This window comes from Alternaria hordeiaustralica (genome assembly GCF_023758085.1).
Source record: "Alternaria hordeiaustralica strain BMP 2776 chromosome Unknown scaffold_40, whole genome shotgun sequence".
Lineage (NCBI taxonomy): Eukaryota > Fungi > Ascomycota > Dothideomycetes > Pleosporales > Pleosporaceae > Alternaria > Alternaria hordeiaustralica.
In genome coordinates, this window is record NW_026056812.1 from 216,886 (window position 1) to 240,128 (window position 23,243).

The 23,243-nt window shown below is 52.8% G+C and overlaps 6 protein-coding genes across 6 annotated transcripts; 3 read left to right on the plus strand and 3 right to left on the minus strand.

The window, feature by feature from the left end:
- Positions 1 to 173: 173 nt before the first annotated feature.
- On the minus strand, positions 174 to 1,359 carry J4E84_010421 (uncharacterized protein; the record flags this gene model as incomplete). The annotated part of the gene is made up of 3 exons (XM_049392976.1): positions 174 to 339; positions 491 to 1,133; positions 1,203 to 1,359. 3 exons carry the CDS (start codon positions 1,357 to 1,359, stop codon positions 174 to 176), a joined length of 966 nt encoding a protein of 321 aa, XP_049239370.1.
- Positions 1,360 to 4,027: 2,668 nt separating this feature from the next.
- On the minus strand, positions 4,028 to 5,558 carry J4E84_010422 (uncharacterized protein; the record flags this gene model as incomplete). The annotated part of the gene is made up of 2 exons (XM_049392977.1): positions 4,028 to 5,439; positions 5,495 to 5,558. The coding sequence occupies 2 exons, from the start codon at positions 5,556 to 5,558 to the stop codon at positions 4,028 to 4,030; spliced, it is 1,476 nt and encodes a 491-aa protein (XP_049239371.1).
- A 658-nt stretch (positions 5,559 to 6,216) lies between these two features.
- J4E84_010423 (uncharacterized protein) lies at positions 6,217 to 7,260 on the minus strand (the record flags this gene model as incomplete). Its single annotated transcript, XM_049392978.1, has 1 exon — positions 6,217 to 7,260. The coding sequence occupies one exon, from the start codon at positions 7,258 to 7,260 to the stop codon at positions 6,217 to 6,219; it is 1,044 nt and encodes a 347-aa protein (XP_049239372.1).
- A 1,923-nt stretch (positions 7,261 to 9,183) lies between these two features.
- On the plus strand, positions 9,184 to 14,054 carry J4E84_010424 (putative NRPS-like protein biosynthetic cluster; the record flags this gene model as incomplete). The annotated part of the gene is made up of 3 exons (XM_049392979.1): positions 9,184 to 9,619; positions 9,672 to 10,057; positions 10,113 to 14,054. 3 exons carry the CDS (start codon positions 9,184 to 9,186, stop codon positions 14,052 to 14,054), a joined length of 4,764 nt encoding a protein of 1,587 aa, XP_049239373.1.
- Positions 14,055 to 14,586: 532 nt separating this feature from the next.
- Positions 14,587 to 16,362, plus strand: J4E84_010425 (uncharacterized protein; the record flags this gene model as incomplete). Its single annotated transcript, XM_049392980.1, has 1 exon — positions 14,587 to 16,362. One exon carries the CDS (start codon positions 14,587 to 14,589, stop codon positions 16,360 to 16,362), a length of 1,776 nt encoding a protein of 591 aa, XP_049239374.1.
- A 2,961-nt stretch (positions 16,363 to 19,323) lies between these two features.
- Positions 19,324 to 20,922, plus strand: J4E84_010426 (uncharacterized protein; the record flags this gene model as incomplete). The annotated part of the gene is made up of 4 exons (XM_049392981.1): positions 19,324 to 19,465; positions 19,519 to 20,126; positions 20,182 to 20,418; positions 20,473 to 20,922. The coding sequence occupies 4 exons, from the start codon at positions 19,324 to 19,326 to the stop codon at positions 20,920 to 20,922; spliced, it is 1,437 nt and encodes a 478-aa protein (XP_049239375.1).
- Positions 20,923 to 23,243: the final 2,321 nt, after the last annotated feature.

Here is a 23,243-nt window from a genome sequence, read left to right on the forward strand (position 1 = left end):
TTGCTGCCCATACTGAGTACAATTCCATATCATCCCTAGCAATAGCCCCAGCCCATCCCACCCGGTCCCATCTCACATTACCGATACCCCCCAAATGCCATACCGATACCCCCAATCCAATCAAACCCAACCCCCCATCACCAAACAAACTGCGGATACCAAGACCCGATCCCCTAATCAAGGTCACTATTCTTATCCTCCTTCTTCCCCCCGCCATGCACCTCCTCAAACTTCTCCTTCGGATCTTCCGCACCCTCTTTCTTCGCTTGCTCAGTCGGCAGTAATTCTATAACCACGACAAAGAGCTCCCGGTTGGTTTCCCGGTTCTTGAGCACATATCTAAGCGTGTGCGGTCTGATTAGTGAATGCGTTCAAGTCAGCTCCGTATCCCGAGGTCCAAAGAAATTTGTGAGTAGTGGTGGTGGGAGTTGTGGTGATGATGACGATGATGACGATGGGAGATACAGGAGGTGAAGGAATGTGTACGTACCGCAACGGCTGTCCATCCCAGTGCCCGATCATACTGATGGTTGGTAATCCATACCCAATCTTCAGCGCAAACTCATTGAAATCGAGATACGGGTTAAAGAAATCGCACTTGTACTCCCTCCCAGCCTCAAACACAAAGTCCTTCCTATTCTGCTCCGTGAGGAAGAACTTTTGTCTTGCGCTGGCTCTGTCGGGTACGTGTTTGCTCTTTCTGACTTCCACGCCGTCGCCATCGGCGCCTTCTTCGTATACAACAGCCTCGCCGTCTGAGCCAGGCACTTCCACGTCTCCTTCTGTTTGTGCCTCGCCTTCCAGATCGCTCTTGGCCGGCTTGTCTGCCTCCTTTTTGCTGCCGATGCGCAGGACGTTTATGGAGGAGAGAAGCGCGCCATAGAGGTATGGTTCGTCCGCGTACACATCGCCGTCTAGCCCTGGGTCGATCCACCACCTAACTACCCCAAACGCCTTATCGAACAGCGGCGGTAACCGGTCGCGAATCGGGTGGTCGAAGTCGTTTCCGAAGACGAGCTTGTCGCCGGCGATGTCTTGTTTGGGTGTGAAGGAGAAGGATATCGAGTAGCGATCGTACGGGTGTTGGGGTGTGGAGAAGTAGGGCGAAGTCTTTGGGGAGCCTTCTGGTAGGCCTGGGCTTTGTTAGTGACGGTGCGCGTTGGAGGGGCAGCTTGATGGAGGGGTCCGGGCGGGAGGCGTACCGCGGTAGTCTTTGATGCGCATGTGGACGCGCGCGTCGATCAGGTCGGATGATATTTCGACAGGCTTTTCGCTGTTGACTAGGACATCTGAGTGTTTTGACGTGTCGTATGTTGCGCCTGCTGTGACGTGCAGTATGTACTGCTCGTGCGTCGCCATGTTTGCTTTGGGACGCTGTTCAAGTGGGTGAAGGTTGGGTTTAAACAAATATGCGGGTAAAGATTGGGTTTCCTATGCGAATGAGTAACACTTGAAGTGCTGCGCGGGGTGTTCGTAATGTTCGTCAGTGTTGATCACACGCGCTGTTGGGCTTGCCCCAAAATTTGGTGATGGCCGATGACGCAGGAGCCGCGGAAGCAGGGATTGTGAAGCTAGCCCTTAAACAGCAAAGCGCGATCTGCCACGCGGGTCGCGGCGGCTTGCAGCTGTCTATCAACGCGAACCATGGCACATCACCACTGCGCCAAGTTGAAGACAAATGCCATGCGCTCCTTTGCGACGCTAACTATTTCAACCGACGCAATGATTCTCCAGGGTGAAGATGCCGCGAGAGTCAAAAGCTGACACGTTCACCAACTTCTAGCTGCGCTAACAACTAATAATAAGACTACAAGGACACCGAGCTCGATGCCATTCCTAAAGACGATAACGATATCATGCCTGGCTACGTCGATCTCCCCTTCTGGCGTTTCGTGACTTTTTGGGATGCCGAGACCAGCCTCATTTACAATGAGCTGAGGGTCAGCGGTATACCCCACCTGCTGTATGCAGTCACGACCAACGCACGACAAGCGAAACTGCTGCCTGACACCTGAAAGCACCACAACGCTGCTGGTTTGTTCGGGACCCCTGGTTAGACCTTCTGGTCATGGAACGGCCCTCTTATGAGTACCGACCACTACAATGCGATGATTCCGTCCGCATCCTTGTCCTGCATCCAAGTCCGAACGAGGCAGACCCTATCGTATGCACGATACGCCACAGAGAACTCTCCGATAAGACACCCATCTACGAAGCAGTGTCCTACACTTGGGGAGACAGCACACAGACGAACAAACTCCACTTGAATGGCAGAGAGCAAATTGTCGGACAGAACTGTCATGCTGCTCTGCGTCGCTTGCGGCAGCCAAAGGCAGATCGGTGGATCTGGATTGATGCGGTCTGCATCAACCAGGGAGATTTAGGGGAGCGATCAAAGCAGGTTCGCATGATGAATGAGATATACAGCCGTGCGACAGGTGTCATGGTGATGCTCAGCGATCAGGTTCCAGACTTTCGCCACCTACAGAAAGAACTCACACGCCCGGGAGGTTACGGCGACCCGCCTAGTAGACATACCATACAGCAGCTTGAAGAGCTTTTCGAAGATCCGTGGTTCAAAAGAACGTGGGTTCTCCAGGAAGTGTACAAGAAGGAGAAAATTACCATCGTATACGGTTCGGTAGTCATACCACTCGGGAACCTGGAGGGAATCTGCTACGGATATCGTGGAAGAAGTGACAATACAGCGAAGCTGACAAGAGGTGTTCTACCACGTCCTCTTGGGTTGTTATGGACCAGACAATTTGAGTACTCGACGCCGCAATTCAATTTGTGGAACCGACTATACCTGAGCAGAGAATGTTTAGCCACCAACCCAAGAGACAAAGTCTTTGCTCTCAAGTCTTTACTTGGCGCTAGGCAATCGGAGATCGACCATTTAATCGACTATACACAGAGCCTACACGAATTGTTCGAGCGAGTTGCCAGTTTTCTTGTGCCCGTGTTGGGACCTCGAATACTCGCCGCTTCCCGTCACCCGCATGACTTGGGCATGCCCTCATGGATGCCAGACTGGTCTCAGACCTTGCCACTTCAGTCGCTTGCTTTCCATTTCGAGTCAGACAAAGCAAGGATGTTAGGCAACTCATCACTCTGCGCCACCGCCGAAGATCGAAAACGCACGCTAGATTATTACGCCTTGGGCGATTCTCTCACAGGTCCAGAACTACATGTTGCAGGATGTCAATATGCGCAGATCGTCAAGTCAAGCCGGGCATTTCACTTTCTCGATAACGATGACGCTGAGCGACAGATGCTCAATGTGTACTACGATCTGGACAACAGCAGACGATATTGGGATGCAAAAGGGAAACTCAAAAGTTCTGCCCCACCAACGCTCGGCCAATTTGGCCGCAGGATCTTCTTTAGTAAGCGCGCAAATTCCCTGGAGGATGCTTGAAACTAACGACAATATAGTCTTGTCTCGCATGGAGGGGATAGATCTGCATTACTCCTTGACTCGAGCTTGTGGTACATGGGTAGGTCTCCACTCATCTACTTGATGCAAACACCTCATTCCGACCAGGGCAGACCGATCTACTTTCGGGAAGAAATGGAGAACTTCTATCAAGCTCTTCAGCTTTGCAAAGTTAGTCTGTTGACTAACGGCGAGCTTGCGACCGTACCTGAAGACGCACAGTCTGGAGATGCAGTCTGTATCATCAAAGGTGCTGTAGCGCCTTGCCTTCTTAGACCGGATAGCAATGGAAGATGGAAGCTTATCAGTGGCGATTGCTTCCTCTTTGCGACAGGTCTCCAGCATGTGTCTGGATTGGGTGCGTACATCAAGACGAATCAAGATCGGGTGGAGGATTTTATACTGCGATGACAGAAGTATTAATTGAGCAGTGTTGCAGTCTTGCGCACGAAAGGTGTTGACAACTACACAGGCACAATACATCAAGCTACGTTAAGTGCATGACCAGCCCACGCCAGCCTCATGGCCCCAATGTCCCAGCAGTTCATTCACACACATCCCTCTCCACTGCTGCACCCTCTACTCCACTCAAAACCCACAGCCCTCAACCCCCTCCCTACACCCCTTCATAATTTGCTCAACCACACTACTCTCCACAACACTATCCTGCCAGCAAAACCCCACACTCAAACCCCCATCCGCCCCCGTAACAACACTCGTCGTAACCGCCGCACCAAACACAACGGCACTGCGACTGAACACCATTCTACCAATCCGCCAGTGTGCGGCATCATCGTCGCCAGAGCGAGTATGATCAGCGGGTGGTGGAAAACGACCCAAATTCGATATCTCAAACGCAGCATCGCGGGTCGTACCAAGGAGAGATGTGAACACCGCAGCAACATCGGGAATGAGTTTGAAGGGCGCGATGGACGTGTATGGTTCGCCGGTCGGCGAAGCATTGGCGAGATATCTCTTGATCTCCTCCGCCGCATGGCGTGCAGCGGGGAGACCGCTCATCATGCTTGTTCCATCATCACCAGCTCCCACGCATTCCTCACGTCTCACATGCACTTTTATCGCGTCAATAAAACTTCCCATCGCCACATCCGCCTCGGTCGCAGGCAGACTGAGCCACGGCCGTAGATTAATCGGTATGATACCCGTCAGCGCTTCCACGGTGTCTGGTAAAGCAGAGAAGAGAGCGCCGGATAGTACGGCGGTAAGACCGGATGTGACTGTTACGCCGCTGTCCTTGCATCTTTCTGCGAAGGCTGCGGTGGTTGGCGGTGAGAAGTACAGGGTTTTGTAATGAGTCTTCAGGGGCGTGTGAATGGGGGTTCCGAACCATTCTGCCAACTCCGAGGCGCTGTTTGCGCGGTGGGAGTGGGGATTGGGGTTTATCGGGAGGGAATGGAGTGTCTCTAGGGGGGAGAGGAGTTGGATGGTGGGGTCGGTGGGTATGCATGTGTTGTTCTGGGTGACGGGAGAGGGGAGGGAGATAGCGGTGTTCAGGCCTTGAAGGAAAGACCTGTGGAAGATCGATCCTGTTGCGCCATCGCCGAGACTATGGTGGAAGATGAACGATGCAGTGAAACTGAGCTCAGCCCCGGCATCTTGGAGTATAACCAAGCGCCAGAAGGGCACATCCCCGTAATCAGATGTAAACCCGACATTATGCTGCCCCTCAAGAATCCCATCCAGCTCAAGATCCTCTTCCCCGCGCGTAGCATCACCGACGCGTGTCTTCCAGACCACGCACTTCTCCAGATCGATTACCTCTAATCGCGCAAAGTACGCCTCCGGCGTCGCTTCGTTTATGGGAATGGCGGATAGGATAGCATGCCTTTTTACGACATCCGCCAACGCCGCGTATACCACGCTTTGTAGATTGGGTGGTTGGGTAGTGGTGGTGCTAGATAGGGTGTAGTGGGCGGACATGCCGACATTCTTGAAGAAGCCGAGGGCGTGGGATACTGCGGAGAGTTGTTCGGATTTGCCTGTGGGGTGGTGAGTTGATGTGGATGGTATGGGCTAGAATTGGAGTTTGCGTACCTAGTATTCGCAGTATGGGAAGCTGGTGCGTTTTGGGCTTCTGGTCTGGTATGTTACGTGTCATGCTGCAGATAGTTGCTGCGGTAGTATGAAGGATGAGATGCGTTTGATGCGTAAAAGCATTCACGACGGAGCTTCTACTGCATTATGGGATGAGGTGATACCTATCTGACAACCTACAAAGGAGACATGGGTCGTCGGATCGGATATGACGAACAACGCGGCATAGCCGAGCAATACCAAGCTTACCAGCTGTTGCACTAACGCCGTAGGTACTTCGAGTCTAGTCTTTGTGCTCTTGGCCATATGAGCAAATTTATCAACAGCCATCGATCCTTCGCTAGCCACTGTAGCGCTTTCAGGTTGGTGGATGACAACATGTCCGAGGCTAAGCTGGATAAGTCACAAGTCACAAGTCGCTGCGTAACCCGAGAAAGACATCAAGACATTGGCGAATATGCTGACAGCAGACTAGGGGTATTTGACAGTGATCATGCTATCAAGGACACAATTTCGAAAGAAGGACATTTAGAACATTCATGGTCAGATCAATGTGCCAGCAACGCATGAATCAGCCGTTGAGCACATGGAGAGGCGCGGATCGGATCGCGATCAACAGACATCTTAAAAGTACATGTCAAGAACGACATCTCGGATGAAATGGGGTCGTGGATCAATATCTTCAGCCCGAACACAGACATGACAACGGCAAGCACATCACATCATACCGTGCTGCCGTCATCACCCAAAGGCAGCATTATCCTCCTCAGCCAAGCCCTCTTCGCCGCAATCGCAGCCCCCACAACCGGCACCTTCGGATTATCAACAGCATCGAACAGATGCGTTCCACCGGGCCAGACATGCAGCTCACACGAGGATCCACACCGCCACATATTCATAGCATACATGACTGCAGGGTCGCGGAAGACCTCGCATTCAGCCGCATCGATGTAAGTCTGAGGTAAGTTGGACAGGTCGGTAGCGCGGGATGGGGCCTGATATGCGGTGACTGTGTTGGTGCCACGCTGACCGGCCAGGGCGTGGTTCCAGGCCGCGCGGTTCGTGGCGCCGTTCCAGGGCACACCGTACTCGAACTGGTGGTCTGAGACGCTGTCGCAGCGGTCGTCGAGCATGGGCGACAATAGCATTTGCGCTTTGATCGGCACGGTTGGGGTTGCTTTGTCGCGTGCCATGAGACAGGTTGCTGCAGCGAGGGGCGCACCGCCCGAGGACCCGCAGATCACGATGGCTGCAGGATCGATGCCCAGACCCATGGCATTTGCAGAAAGCCAGACGAGCCCATCATAGCAATCCTCAGCACCTCCTGGTGCCGGCGTCTCGGGCGCGAGACGGTATTCGACCGAGGCGATGATGCACGGTATGCCTTGGACGAGATCGACTAGTTGAGCGACAGCGCTGAAGCGGTCGCCTGAGATCATGCCGCCACCGTGCAAGTAATACAAGACTGGCAATGCATGCGGCGAAGGCTTCGGGGCGAAGACGGACAAGGTGATGCTGTGGCCATGCGAGCTGGGGACGGCATGCTCCGTATGCGTCAGATGCGGGTTCGCTTCGAGGATTGGTTCGGGACTGCCACCAACATCGAAGCCGCGGAGCAAGGCAACATCCAACTCTTCCGGTAAAAGGACTGAGTCGATCAACGGTGCTAGACCAGGATCGATCGAGGGCCTCGGGATGGTAATGCGCGCGTCCAGCTGTGCAGCCTGGGAATACGGGTATGAATATGGTGTTGAATCGTGTGTCATGCTGGCCGGTGAGAACGTGATAGCGAGCCGCGACGCATCATGGCCTCGCATGTGTACATGTACTGAACGCTTGCGGCGGGCGCAGAGGCGCCATGCTGACAGTAAGCGGGGATGCAGACACGACCCGCGAACCAGGGTGAGGTTGGTGAAGCCATACGCGAGCACGGACCCTGTCCAACGGCCCGCTCCACTGCAAGCAGTCTGAGGGCATATTACCCGCTGCTGTGGGCTTGGTTCCGACGCCGTCATCCCACGCACCAGGCCTTCAACACATGTCGCCCACGAGTGCGCAGCCGAGTCTAGTCCTTGCCATGAGGCACCCTGCCGGATCAGCCACCTAGCTGCACGAGATAAGCGCCTTCTCAAACAAGCGCATACTGCCGTGAGCGCGTTTTCGAATGAGCGAATTTCGCATGAGCACGTTTTGGCTATCAGCTGCTCTTATTAGCAAGTCTAGCGACGCATCTTTTGCCGCTAGAAATGTCATGTAGAAGTCCGACACACGACTGAGCTCCTTCTTAACCTCCTAGGGAGATATACTCCGTAGCCAAGATATGGACCCCGCCCACAGTAATCCGGCTAGCGAAAAGACGATGGAGAAGAGGGTATCAACTTGTATCGGTGGATAACCGGGAGCTTTGCGATGAGCGCGGAGACATGGGCGGCATGTTGGAGGCACGGGTAGGTACGGTCGGAAGACTACGAAGAAGAGAATGCGCTTCTGGCTCAAACTAGAGCCTGGTCTCGCGTCGGGATGATCGTAAGACTGCTGTTGCTGTCAGCTTTGAGACTCCCATAATACGGCGATGCTTACTCGGTTCTCTTAGCCTTCAGATGTAGCTCGTATTGAGCCGTTCTCTTTCCACTTCTCCACCGGGAGGCGGTGGCTGGACAAAGCTATATCGCAACATCGCGTAAGCTAGGGATGGTTGGCGTTGACGCCGCTCTAATCCACCTGAAGTCAAGAATTTGCGATGGCGATTGTGATGTTTGCAATTGCCTGGAACCTTGCACTAAGATTGGCGGATGAGGAGCATCGTTGAGATGATGTTGAGAGCATTGGTAATGTTGGTGTCAGCGTGTTCCTAGACGGCAACACACGATTGGGCGACATGCTGCTCGTAGCCGGTTAGCATATATCGCATCGTCAACTGTTAGTTGTGATCAAAGCGTGAGTATAGGCTGTACTGAGCCTGCGTCCGCCTGGTGGCGGCGTGGATGCAGTAGAGGAGATGCTTGGCGATGAAGCGCGACGCGACAGATGAGAGGGTTTCGCGCTCGGACTGCCGCTAGAGAACACGTGACGCTTGGCACCCCTCGTCAAACCTCACCGGGGCAGGCGTCGCCAACATGCCCTCACACACCAACCGACCTGCATCCTCGACCATCACGCGTCCTAGCCCCCATCCGGGTTATCGATCGCCGGATCGGGCTCGTCTTCAGTCAGAATGACTATACTCCAGCGACACAGCTTGGCCGGACCAAACGTGCACACTAATCGTAAACCCTCCACCTCCACCTGGTCTCGTGAAGCCCAATTGCATCAATGGCAGGAGCATCTCATAATGCCAGCGCTGAGAATGATCGCCATGACTCGCACGATGCGCTGACTGTATGCTGCCTGGGAACAAGCGACCCGGTGAACGTCCGCTCGCCTCGAACAACCTCATATTACCTCAGCCTCCCCTGCAATGCCGGAGCTCGGACTGTATTCGCGTGCCGTTCCCGACACTACACTGTCATCGTGGCTTCCGTCAGCCTTCGTCTGGCCTGAAGGCTCGTGTGGCAATCCTGCATCTTACCTGCATACACAACACAACTCTGACCATTTCATTCTAGGGTCCTTATATGAGCGACTTCAGAACCTGAGGACAGGCTTTACTCACCTTCACAGACCACAAGTGTTTTGATGTCTCACTGACTATGGTGGACATGACCATACGCCTCAACGGCTTGACTGGCAACAGCCCCAACGGCCTTGGTATCTCGCTTCAAACCACAAACCCGCCAGTTGCTGGATCGTCTTCGGACGTAAGACTTACATCGACCAAGATCCTGGATATCATCTACGAACATGCTCTCAACAAGTTCGACGATTCCAAAGAACGCTTAGCGGCAGGAACGGCGAACTTCCTGGCCGTAATCGACCGATTCGTCCTGGCGGGTGAACGCGTCGAAGCATGTTTGCCGGCCTTTCCCTTCAAGTCGGCCAACAAGGTTTACAAAGTGCTTGGTTCCCTTCCCGACAAGGCTGAAGAGTTAGCGCTTCAACGCCTGAACCACATGTGCGCAAGGATCAAGGATGTCTACAAGCCCGGAGCCAGAGTCACCATCATATCTGATGGCATCACCTACAACGGTATGTGTATGTATGATGGTTACGGATGTTCTCTACTAATGCATAAAACAAGACTTGTTATCGATATCTGACCGTGAGACATGGATCTATGGCGAGGCTCTGCGGCAGATGGCAGTGGAGAAGAAGTTCACCCACGTTGCCTTCTCTCGCTTGAAGGACATACTTGACCTTCCGCTCCCGGACAAGCTGCGAGAGATCACCTACGTCGCCAATTGTACCAACTTCAGGCGACTGCTTTTGAACAAGCATGGAAGGCCGGATATCGATATCGACAAAGAGATCAGGGAGAATGCGGATACGAGACTGACTTATCTCGGCTACCGCAAGTTTCTCGAGTCGGATCTGAAGCACATCTTCGCGCTTGGAGAGAACCGCGGCAGCAACCAATACAAGAGGGACGTCAAGTATCTAGCCAAGCAGATGCTTTTCAGAGGATACGTAAGTTTCAAGAACCTTCTCCTTACGTGGCTGAGCTACCGGATACTGACATCAGGTGCAGGCTTATGCGGGAGCAGTCAAAGCAGCCTTCCCAAACCACCTGAGATTGTCGATACACGAATCGATAGGCGACCACAAGATCTCCATAAGTCTTCTCAACACCAAAACGGGCTACACCACACCCTGGCATTGTAGCGTAGCCATGCTAGCCGATGGGGAATGGGTCAGCGCACCCAAGGGCGAGTTTGAGAAGGACCAGCGTCTCGAGCTGATATACGAGGACGGGCGGCCAAGCTACTTCAAGGAGAGGAAACTGCTACGAGCCGATATGCCGTGGATCAACGAAGCAAACACCAGCTATCTGCAAGCTCGCAGCCTGTTTAACGGCACGAAGAGCGGATACTCATCCCCAAGTGCGATGTCGATGGCCAGTGGCGCTTCGACACCACCCACCTCATTCGCACAATCACCACCGCGATCCCCACCACGTTCTTCACCGAACATGAAGACCTCGGATTCATCGTATACGGACGCCATTGGAGGAGAGCCTGACTATGGCCACCGTCTCATACCTCAAATCATGGACCAAGTCGCGAGAAATCACCCCAACCGTGTTGTCTTTTCCATCGCAAAGCCTTCTGGTGCAGGTCTAACATACCGAGATATATCAGCGCATGCGTTTGCGAAAGCCGTAGACAAGACTGCTTGGTGGCTCCACGCACAGATCGGCGAGTCGACATCTGTGCGACCAGTAGGCTATATCGGGCCACACGACCTCCGGCATGCCCTCCTTACATATGCGTGTGTCAAAGTGGGCTACGCCGCCCTCAACCTTTCGCCCAAGAACAGTGTTGAAGGCGCACTGGCCGTGCTCGAAGCAACCGACTGCGACATCTGGGCCAAAGCAGGCGAAGTGCCGGCAGTACCTCTGGTAAAGAACTTCCTGGAAAGGCGTTCGATGAAGTTGTTGGAGCTACCACTTTTAGACGAGCTCCTGGATACAGAAGACACCAAGCCGTTTCCATACACCAAAACCTTCCAAAACTCGGCTTCAGATCCCTTCTGCTATCTTCACACATCGGGCTCGACAGGTGTGCCAAAACCTATTCCATGGTCTCACAGCTTGGTCGGAACGATGGATGCGATTCGCCTACTTCCACCTGTCGACGGCGATGAGGGGTTGGTACCATGGACTTCGGACTGGAAGGAAGGAGACCGGATCTACTCTTCCTTTCCTATGTGTCACGGCGCTGGCATCATCATGAACATCCTGATGCCAATATTCTTCGGTCTACAGGTTGTCATGGGGCCAACAAACGTTATACCCAACATGTCGCTGGTCGAGAACCTCGCCGATAGCGCAAAGATCGACATTTGGAGTATGGTGCCATCACTTGTCGATGAGCTTGGAGACACACCTGATGTGTTGGCAAAGCTCCAGCGATCCAAATTCATCTGCGCATCCGGTGGCCCGGTCAGCCCGATCAGTGCCGGAAAAGTCAACGACGTCATCAGAGTGCTCAATTTGACGGGAACGACGGAGGGTCTCTTCATCGGCAACCTCGTTGTTGACAGGGAGAATTGGTTCTGGTTCGCCTTCCATCCCTACTCCGGATTCGAGTTCAAGGAAGTGGAGCCTGGCGTCTATGAGCATTGGGTTCACCGCAACGAACATTCATCCTTGTTCCAAGGCATCTTCCACACATTCCCGGAGAAGACATCGATCAACTTCAAAGATCTCTACAAGCAACACCCCACCAAGCCCAACCTTTGGGCGTTCACTGGGCGAAATGACGACCTCATTGTTCTTTCCAACGGCTACAAGATCTTGCCTTTGGAGTTTGAAGCACTAGTTGGCACGCACTCTGCGATCGATGGTTGCCTTGTTGTTGGTAGCCACAAGCGTCAGGCAGGCCTTCTCATTGAACTGAAGGATGCTTCGACCAAGAGCGACGAACTCATGGACAGCATATGGGCCAAGATCGAGACAAGCATGTCTTCTGCCCGACACACAGTCAACTTGACACGCGACTACGTCATATTCGCGCAACCAGACAAACCCTTCGTTCGGACAGATAAAGGGACTGTCAAAAGGAAAGCAACAATGGCGCTGTATAACGACTATATCGAGCGGTTCTACAGTTTCCAGAGTGAAGAGAGGTCTTTCATCGTTGACAGTACCTCCACATCAACGTTGCAGCAGTCAGTCCGAGAGATACTCGCATCCTCTCTTCCAGCCACCTCCAATGCCACTCCAGACGATGACCTGTTCGCCCTCGGTCTAGATTCTTTGGGAGTGTCTGCAGCCGTTAGTGCCATCCGAACAGCTATCACAGGCCTGGACAAACTTGCACCCCGTCATCTCTACGCCAATCCAACCCTAGCCAAGTTCACCGCCGCTCTCGAACCATTGATCGCTGGAGCAAAGAATGGTGCCAGATCAGGTGACGATCAAGAATCGAAACTGCAGCGCATGATCGCTCAGCGAAGAGCGTGGCAGTCCTTCCGGCTGAATCCCTTCGACTACGTCAATCCGAATCACTACATGGGCCTGGTGTTTTACTTTCCGCTACAGGCAGACGCGTCGTTCGAAGAGACGTTTGCAAACATGCAAGCCGGACTCAATCGGACTTTTGAACTCATACCAGCCCTTGGTGGAAAGATGATTCGCTCTTCCAAAGACGAGATTGCACATGCAAACGGCGATCTCACCGTTGCCGTGCCACCCTTTGGGCAACCCACTCGCGACCGGTTAGTGTACAAGGACCTATCAAATGTGCTGCCGACTTTCGAGACCCTACGAGAAGGCGGTTTCGTCCCATCAGCCTTCAAGGACGAGTTGGTACTGCGACAAGATACCTTCCCACAACTACCCGCCGATATCCTTGTTGCGCAAGCCAACTTCATCAAAGGCGGTTGCATCCTCGCCATTGACCTCAACCACTGCTGCCTGGATGGTGTAGGTGCTATCATTGCTATCAAAGCGTGGGCCGAGAATTGCAGGTACCTGCAAGGGGACTCATCAGCAACATGTGCGTGGTATGATGCGGAGAGCTTCAACCACAGCCTTCCCGAAGTACTGCATGAGTTGGAAGGACATGCGCGCTCGGTAGATGAGATCGACCCTGATGTCTGGGGCTTACTTCCATTTGTTCCCACGGACGACGTCCTTGCGAAACATGCTGCCAGGCCAGCGGGACCTCTTGGCCGACCGCCACGCTACCCGCTGCACTCGATATGGCCTTTGCCGGCTGCAGAGAGAAAAATGGACACTACTCTCTTTTTGATCCCACCCGAGAAGGTCGAGTTACTCAAAGCGGACGTCACAAGCGATCCGGCTGCGAACGGTGTCAGTACGTCTATCAGTGATATGGTACAAGCCTTCTTCTGGCGCTCGGCATTGCGGGCTCGCTACGCTGTAGCCAAGGCCAATGGCCAACAGTTCAGCCCTGACGACTGCTCCATTCTCGAGTTGCCAACGGACGGACGACCCTACTTCTCCTCCCTCTTACCAGACTCATACATGGGCAGTCTACTCACGCTCAACCGGACAAGCATGCCAGTAGAAGAACTCTGCGCCTCCACAACGAGCATTGCAAGTATCGCGCAGATGCTGCGTGCATCTGCAGCGCGCATGACGCCAGCACTGATCCACGATGCTTTTACCCTCCTGCAGTCACTGCCAGATCACAGCAGGTTCTCCACAGCCAACATGGGTCTTGACCACATGCATGCCATGATCTCCAACATGATACTTTTCCAGATGAACGAGATCAGCTTCGGTGATGTCTACTTCGCCAACCGAGGTTCGCCAGAGACGATGAGACCCCAGCTAGAGCGTGGAAGCGGGCGATTCAGGTTCTTAGTAGTGTTCCCACTGAAGGCAGATGGTGGCGTGGAGTTGGTATTGGGCACGTTCCCCGAGGAGCGGGATATGCTTGCACGTGATGAGGAGTTCACTAGATATGCGCAACTGGTTGATGTCGCTGCTTGTTGAGCTAGGTAAGGCTAGGCGCTTTGACATGATTGTGGGGGAGTATGATAGCTTTTGCGCGTATAATTTGACTCTTTGCCTTGTTCGAGCGCGTGCAGTGTTGCCCCGGAGTGCAGCGTCAATGCCTGGAAGATGCAGCCGCACTCACCGCCCAGCACCATAACAAGAATGGTCAGTTTCGTGCGACAAGTTTCCGCGGGCATGATGTAGCCCCCAAACGCATGTCAGACGTGCATCTTGAGCCCCCACGCTTGCGCATCAGCAAGGTTCAGGGTTTCAGGCCATAACGATCGCAAATATGCTCTTCGCCCAGCCGCTTGTGCCATATGCATGTCATGCTCGTGTTGTGCCGTCGACTTGGTGAAGGTGACAAGTCAGCTTAGCTCCAGAGACCGTGGCTTACTCACTCGCGTGGGTTCTCTGACCCAAACCGCCTGGGCTGTCGATGTAGTTATCCGCGAAGTTTTGTCTACACGGTCGATTTTACTCCCGTTGATACTACCCCTCGACTCTTCCAAGACCGCAACTCTGCGACATGCATCCTTCGCGCGCGTCAATCGAAGAGCCTCTTCTCTCCCCATCCTCTTCAACATCCACATTTGCCGAGCCTACGAAACCCAGCATCGACGACACCAACCATACCCATCTTGGAGACCCACCAGCCAATCATGAACCCCCCTCCACAACAGTCCAACCAGGCGTCCTCGCCATCGAAGCCACAACCCGCGCCTGGACAAAGCACTCCCTCACAACAGCCTACGCAATGATCTACCTCATCTACTTCGTCGAAACGCTGCTCGCCGGCACAACAGCAGCGCTCGTACCATACGTCACATCCGCTTTCTCCATGCACTCTCTCACGCCCACCGTTAGCATACTGAGTAACGTCGTCGGCGGAGTCACCAACCTGACGATCGCGAAGATCATCGATGTCTTCGGGCGGCCGCATGGCTTCATCCTTTGCGTGATTCTCGGTACGATAGGATTACTTTTGATGACAGTGTGCGAGGGCGTGGGAACGTATGCTGCGGCTATGATCTTTCATACTGTGGGGAATAATGGCGTGCAGTACATCTTGTCGGTTTTCATCGCCGATACGACGAGATTGGAGAATAGGGCGCTGATGCAAGCGCTCATGAACTCCACTGGCCTCATCACGGGTTGGGTAGCTGGGCCCTTGGCGCAGAGATATCTGAACGGCCTGGGTTGGAGGTGGGCGTTTGGCATGTTCGGTGCACTTGTTCCGCTTGTTACGCTGCCGCTGTTGGGGCTGTTGGTGTGGAATTATCGGAAGGCGAAGAGAATGGGAGTTATGCGCGAGCGCAGTAACGGTCGTAGTGCTGCGCAGTCTGTGGTGCATTACTGCCGGGAATTTGATGCGATCGGGTTGTGCCTGGTCTCGGTGGGCGTTACCCTTTTCCTGCTGCCGTTCAACCTTCACACGTTGGCGGGCAACGGTTGGGCATCACCGTCCATGGTGGGCATGTCTATACTTGGCGTCTTCTTCCTCGTCGCATTCGCATTCTGGGAGAGGAATCGTGCGATGATTCCTCTTCTTCCATACAGCTTACTCATGGATCGAACTGTCTTTGGCGCATGTCTCCTGTGCACCTGTCTCTTCGGCAGCTACGCCGTTTGGAACAGCTACTTTGGCTCATACCTGCAAGTCGTGCAAGGCCTTAGCGTGGAAGAAGCGAGCTACGTCGCGCAGGCCTATACCGTGGTCAGCGTGCTATTCGCGGTCTTGACTGGCTACATCATTCATCGCACCGGCCGCTTCAAAACCGTATCGCTCGTCATTGGTATCCCGCTCAGCATGCTGGGTCAGGGCCTCATGGTCCTCTTCCTCGCTCCGGGGAACACCGCTTACATCATCGTGTGCTTCCTCCTCATCTCCGTTTCGCAAGGCGTCCTCGTCGTGACAGACGAGATGGCTATCCTGGCCGCAGGGTCACACGAGCATGTCGCTGCGATGCTCGCTCTTGTTAGCATCTTCGGGAACATCGGCGGGGCCATCGGTTTGACCATCGCAGCCTCAATCTGGTCGGACGTGCTTCCAAGTCGACTTCGGCAATACCTGCCCACGGAGGAGTTACCAGATCTTCACAAGATCTTTGGGGATCTGGCGAAGCAGCTGTCTTATCCGATCGGCTCGCCCACGCATATCGCTATTCAGCATGCATATGAAGACGCGATGTCTCGGCTTCTGCTCGTAAGTACTGGTATTTGGCTCCTCGGCGCTGTCGGAGTGTTGATGTGGCGGAACATCAATGTGAAGCGAATTCAACAGAGCAAGGGCCATGTCTGGTAGCGCGGAAGGTCGGTGGAGTTAAAAAGACGTATGAGAAATGGTGGTAGATATGAATGAAGCCTTATATCGAGCCGACGTTGCGTGGTGTTGGCGATTGACGGCGGACGCACGTGAAGACCGGAGCAACAAAGACCGTTTATCTGACATTCGGGAATAGATACTCCGCGGTAGGGCGTTTTGGGGCGTAGATACCGCAACCTCCGCAACACAACGCTTCACGACGGTTTGCGGCTGTTGACAGGAATCGCGCTTCACCCGAAGGCGACATATACCTCTCTCCGACTTCCGAAGTAGGCCGCGCCTGAGATCCACAAGCGAGAAGTCATGCAACACGCCCGACAGCCCCCGCAGCCAGCGTCAGACGCACAAAGTTTCCAGACGCTCTATTGCACCGAAGTTCAGTCTTCCTCACTACGAAGCGAAGACCGTACTTGCTCGCTTTGCGTCACGCGATATGGCGACCCTAGTCCTGACGAGCAAGGAACACCTGAACGTCCTGTTCAAATCCATTTCGGCGACTGTCACCACATCTTCGGCCATCGTTGCTTGCGCACATTGTTCGAAGGTCGCAATGCGTGGAGCAACAAATGCCCACTCTGCCGCACCCATTGGTTCAACACCATCCGAGATATCCCAGCGAGTGTTCTTCTGGAGATCATACTTGCAATGCAGGAGCCGACTAGGGGAAATTCCGAAGCAGCTTGGCCGACCAGACCATTTGAGGATCCGTATAGCTTCGTCGAAGATACCCTTTCCGCAGAGATACCTGAGATTAGCCGTATCGCAGCTTCTGGGACTGTTCGCACGGATCGTGTTCATTTCACTTATCATCCAAGGGAGCCAATTCCATCTCCATGGCCGGAGCGTCGGCGAAGATTGGGTACGGCGGTGAGAGATACGATTGCGCGACTTCGGGGCAGAAGAGACGGTGATGGTCGTAGCAACCGAGCGGATACACCGCAAGTTGCAAGACCTGAGGGCACTGAAGGACACGTAAGGCTTGCAGGGTCTTTAAGACCGGTGAGGGTCGAAAGAGCGAGAAGACTCGCAAGGATGCTAGGATCGCCGAGACAGACATTAACGATTGGACCTGGTAGCCTTGCGGTGGAGGCTAACAACACACCTGTTCGGGCGGCGGGTGCTCGGTCTGACAGCTTCAGCAGCTCGAGAAGCTCTAGTTCCTCTAACACATCTCGCAGCGAGGAGCATGTCTTTTTGGGTGGTTTGCGGCGGAGTAGACGACGTATTGGAACCCGGGGAACTGTTAGGGACTTGTGGACGGTCGTCCAATTGCTCGAGCAGGCCGACCGCATGGCCGTCACTACCTGTGAGCGTTGCGGACGAGCTCGATCCCATAATGCGAGACCGGGCTGTTGCCGGCGGTAAAGTCGTGTAGTTATACTGAATGGAGTCAATTGAAGCACGCATTTCTGAATGTCTTGCGATGGACATGTGGAATGTGTGATGCCAGTCCGATAGCTTCAAGCACAGCAGCGACTTCAGAGGCGCGACGTGAAGCCCAGAACGATGTATAACTTCTCTTCGCATGGACATCGTTTAGCACTTCCTTACCATTACTTACCAGCGTGCGCACTTGTAGAAACGCTTATCAACCCCAACATGCCCAGTCAACGAGCTGAACGACGCATTCGCGAGTGCTTATCGCATTTAATACCAGTGCCACTTTATGATGTACCAGAACGCGATCGAATATGTACACTGTGCTACGAGGCCTTTCCCCCGCTGGAGGAAGGTGGCGACTACCCGGTACGCGTACGTTCCACCCACGCCAACTCTACTTGCCGGCATGTGTTCGGCAGGATGTGCATCGAAGAGCACTTGAGCAGCGGTAGAGGATATAGTACGAGGTGTCCAATGTGTCGCGAGACCTGGTTTGGCGATGTTGAAGCCGACGAAGAGCCAGAGGAGTCTGCGGTAGCGAGAGCGCATAGACAAAGGAGTCGCTTTCGTGCGCCTGGGGCGACGCCAGAAGACCGGCGAATGGAGCTCATCTTCGGGTTGGAAAATACGACTGAGCATGAGCGTCAACAGTTCTTCGCATCCGTGGGTCAAACTCTACGTTCCATGCCATCGGCAGAAGCCAATGCTCAAGCAGCTATCGACCAGACGGTTCAGGCGATTGCTGACGCCGAGGTAAGCTTGCGCGTGATTCGCGACATCCAAGCCGATCGCGCATCGTCCCCAGCTGTGGACATATCGCAAGGCATGCGTCGTGGCAGTGCAGAAGAAGAGGACGAGGAGATGGCACGGCGGTTGATGCAGGCGGAGCTGCGACAAGCCAGGCCGACCGCTGATGATGCAACCTTATATCGTACCGCGGCAACTGTGGCGGCCAGGATGGCGTTATCACGTGAACGCGACGAGCGCTCGTCGCAACGAATGTCCCAGCAGGGACGAGGTACCGCGCCAACATTGCGACACAGCGGCGCATCGCCTAGGCGCGATGATGGCGCGACTCTACCGAGTGCGGGCCGCATGATGCGAACGATGGGATTCCTGGAGCAGCTTCATCGAACGGAAGAGGTGATGACCGATAGTTCAGACATAGCGGAAAGGATGGATGATGTTGAGCGAGCTGTGGACGCTTTGTGGAGGCGTGTTGATGATGACAGGCGGCGGCGAGGGAACATTCAGTTCGTGCGTCGCAACTCTTGAGTGCCCTCGGAGCTGTAGGAGTGCTGTGACTGAGGTAGATTAATGCATGCTTCTACGACGTTTCGCTGCCATGGTGTGAAGATGGAGTGAGTGTGTTTTGGCGGCGATGCGTTCGGGATCCGCCCGGAGATTGTGATTATCTCCGACGTCGCGCTAGTCGCGTCTGATTCTGCACCCACCAATTACGCCGACGCGACCACCGTCAACGCGTTCAGAAGCGCGCAAGCTCTGCCACGTCGCCTTCGTCAACAAGTCGTGTTACTACGATCCATCTGCTGCCTCGATATGTCGTGTCCACCAGCCGATGAAGACTTCAAAGGCGCCACAGATCGCTTTCTGGCGTGGTTCAAAGCCGGCGGCGGTGTCTTCCGCGACGACCTGCTGGAAATACAAGATCTGAGACACAAAGACGCTGGCCGAGGAATCAGTATGCCCTCCGGTCAAGCAACACGTAGGATAGTGAATACTAATAGTGCATAGTCGCAAAGAAAGACATACCCCAGGACACGACGCTTTTCACCATCCCCAGAGACCTGATCATTAGCGTGGAAACTTCCGAACTTCCTGGTAAACTGCCCGAAATCTTCGACGCGTTTGTCGGTGGTGAAGGTGACGATGAGAGAGAGCCACTCGACTCATGGACATCCCTCATACTGGTCATGATGTACGAGCATCTACAGGGCGATGCATCACGCTGGAAGCCATATCTGGACGTACTACCACGGACGTTCGATACACCCATCTTCTGGTCCGAGGCAGAATTGAAGGAGCTTGAGGGAACCTGCCTTTCGGTTGACAAGATTGGAAAGCAGCAGAGTGATGATATGCTGCGCTCGCGCGTCGTGCCTGTCATCGAGCAGAACCCCACAATCTTCTACTCGGCATGCGCTTCCAAGTTGAGTGGTCAAGAACTTCTTGAACTCGCGCACCGTATGGGTAGCACGATCATGTCTTACGCTTTCGACCTGGATAACAAAGACGAGGAGTCCGAAAACGGAGAAGACGGATGGGTCGAAGACCGTGATGGTACAACTCCTCTTGGGATGGTTCCAATGGCAGATATACTGAATGCGAATGCCGAGTTCAACGTGAGTCACATGCCAGCGCTGACGCACACTTCACTGTGCTGACAGACCCCGACAGGCACATGTCAATCATGGCGATAGTCTCGAAGTTACGTCGCTTCGATTCACTCTGCCAGCCGGGTCGGAGGTCCTCAACTACTACGGCCCATTACCAACGTCCGAGCTACTACGCCGCTATGGCTACGTAACACCTGAACATGCTCGTTACGATGTAGTGGAGCTACCTTGGAGCCTCGTTCGCGCAGCTCTCATTGAACAGCTCACAGTCTCGGAAGAGGTCGTTAGCAAGGTCGAGGTACAATGATGACTGTAAAATCCCCGATGGGCGCATGAGCTGACACTGATCCAGGCAAAGCTTGAAGAGAACGAAGAGTTCGAAGAGTACTTCATCATCGAGCGCGACTCCGGCGATCCAGATTCGGAAGGGCAACTCACGTATCCGGCTCAGCTGCGCGAAGTCTCTCCTGAGTTGGAAGAGCAAGTGAAGGCTGTGTTCAAGGGCATCAAGAAGCAAAAGCCAGAGCTCTTCTCGGAAAAGCGGAAGCGCGTTGACGACTACCAAGAGATCGTGTCGAAGGCTCTGACTGCAAAGCTTAGGACGTATCCAACGACCATGGAAGAAGACGAGACGCTGCTCAAAGGTGACGACCTGGCTAAGCGCCATCGTATGGCTATCAAGGTCAGGCTCGGTGAGAAGAGGCTGCTCCATGAAGCCCTGGCAATTCTGCAGCAGGATGACGCGGATACTGTAGCAACCCAGGTCGGCCAGGTCGGGAAGAAGACGAAGCAGAAGGCGTAATGTGTGCATCAAATCGGGAGAAGGCGGTACCCATTTCGCATTCGCGCCATCTACAAACACACGAATCGAGTTCCTCGTACTGTATCGCATCCCGACCACACTTGCGCTAAAGATCCTGTTGTCGCATGCTGTTGCCTCGCAGAACAGACATCCACTCACAGCGTCGCATGTCATGTAAGGCGGTTATCACTGAACTTTGGCTCCCGAAGACTTTCGCCACGCGCGTATGCTGCGACCGCGACATCACACCGAAAGCTCCCGCTCGCAATACGCAAACTTCAATGACAACTGTTGTCATACAGTAGAGTGATGCCACGTTGGAGTGTTCATAACGCTAGTTATGTGGTTCACCGTCGTAAGTCTCGGACCGCGTTGCGCATTTCGTGCAAGCCGCCTTGGGGTCTTAGAGTTCACGCGACACCATCACTCCAGTCCGCCATTGATCTTCGTCACAGCCACAGAAAATTCAGGTCATCCACTGACTCGCGTCACGTCTCATTGCATCGATATTGATCATGCTAAGCGTCACATGCACAACGCGCGTGTGGTGCTCACCTTCGGGATTAACAACGTGTCAAAACGCTCGCTACCGACGAAGAACGGACGGACGCGAACGAATGTGGCACGTCGGAAGCTGGGCACTTTCCAGCGACGTTCGCGAAGACGCAAGAGATGGAAAATGTGCATTGCTATCATCTATGAACGCGAATGACCCACGGCCAAGTGTGTTGTCATGAGGCCCTATATCCATCGATGCGTATGCAGTATCTCCCTCATCCTGATCAACGCGATGTCAACGGCTTCAAGCTCGCGCCGCACACCCTCGTCATTCGCATCAAGTCGTGCCAGTCTTGTGAGTGCGCCATCCACCGCCGCAAGCATCTCCGTCCGCCCACCATGTGGTGCAGGGAACCACTCAACGCGACACATCGGACATGTATGGCTCCACGGGTTGTTGCCGCGGATGTGCGTCTCGATACATCGCCGCCCGAAGATGTGCGCGCACGCGCCGCGGTTCTGCACCTGCACAGCGTACTCATCATCATCGTCGTCGCCGGTTCTAGAACGCGCGCGATCGGTGGGAGGCTCAGCGAAGGCTCGGTGGCATATGCAGCACTCCCGGTCACTTGGTGCGTCGTTCGGGAGCGATGCGAGCGCGACGGGTATGATGTTGGCTGTGAGAAAATGAGCGATCTGGTAGTCTTGGATATGTTGTGGCATCGTTTGTGGGGGTAGGGGTAGTGCTTTCGCGATGCGATCGCTGCAGAATAGTGTTTGTAAAGGGGACTTGTTCGCGCTTCACGTTTCTCTTGTTGTAGACTTAAGTAGAAGAGATTCTGGTTGTGAAGACATGTATTCAAATCGCGTCGCTTCACGCGACAGCATTCTCGCAACGCATCTTATTCTACGTGTTACTACGCGACACGCGTGTACGCAACGTGTGCCTTTGTAACGCATACTCTTGCGATATAGAGCTTCGCGACGTAGAACTTTACGATGCATACCTTATATTAGGTTCTAGCTCTAAAGAGCTTAGACTAACTTAGCATTAAGATAAATATATAAGCTAGTATATATTATTAAAAAGGTATCTAAGTCTAGTATAGCTCTCTACTAGTGTTAAAGAAGTTATAATATAAAAGTATATAATATATTCTATAAAGAATTAAACCTATAATCTCTATCTAATTAGGTCTAGCTCTAATTAAGTAAGAAATACTAAAGATTACTTCTTTATATAGATAAACCTATATATAAAATCTTACTTCTTAAACTTAACTATATTATATTTTTATACTATTTTATATTACTTTATATCTAAATATAGATATCTACTCTTTTAAGTTAATTATAATATTAGAGTATATTATATAATATTAAAAACTATTATTTAACTATATAAACTATTAATAAGTACTATAGTTTTACTACTACTATTATACTAGTGTATAAGGTATTCTTATATAAATTAGACCTTTAATAATCTAAGAATTATCTAAAGAAAGAATATCTTTTAATAAAAAGCTTTTTAGAATTATAGAATTATCTACTATCTTATCTTTTACTTATACTTTTTAGTATTAGACTCTTATATAATACTTTAGATAATAGAATCTCTTTATAATAGAACTCTTTTCTATAAAACTAATATCTATATACTTTCTTACTTATACTAATTACCTTATATTTTTATAGTAATATATCTTTATACTTTCTAATATCTATATAAATAGTAAAGTCTATAGAGATATATTCTACTATATAGTATAAGAAGTAGTTAGTATATATTAATATAACGTATATAGTAATAATAACTATAG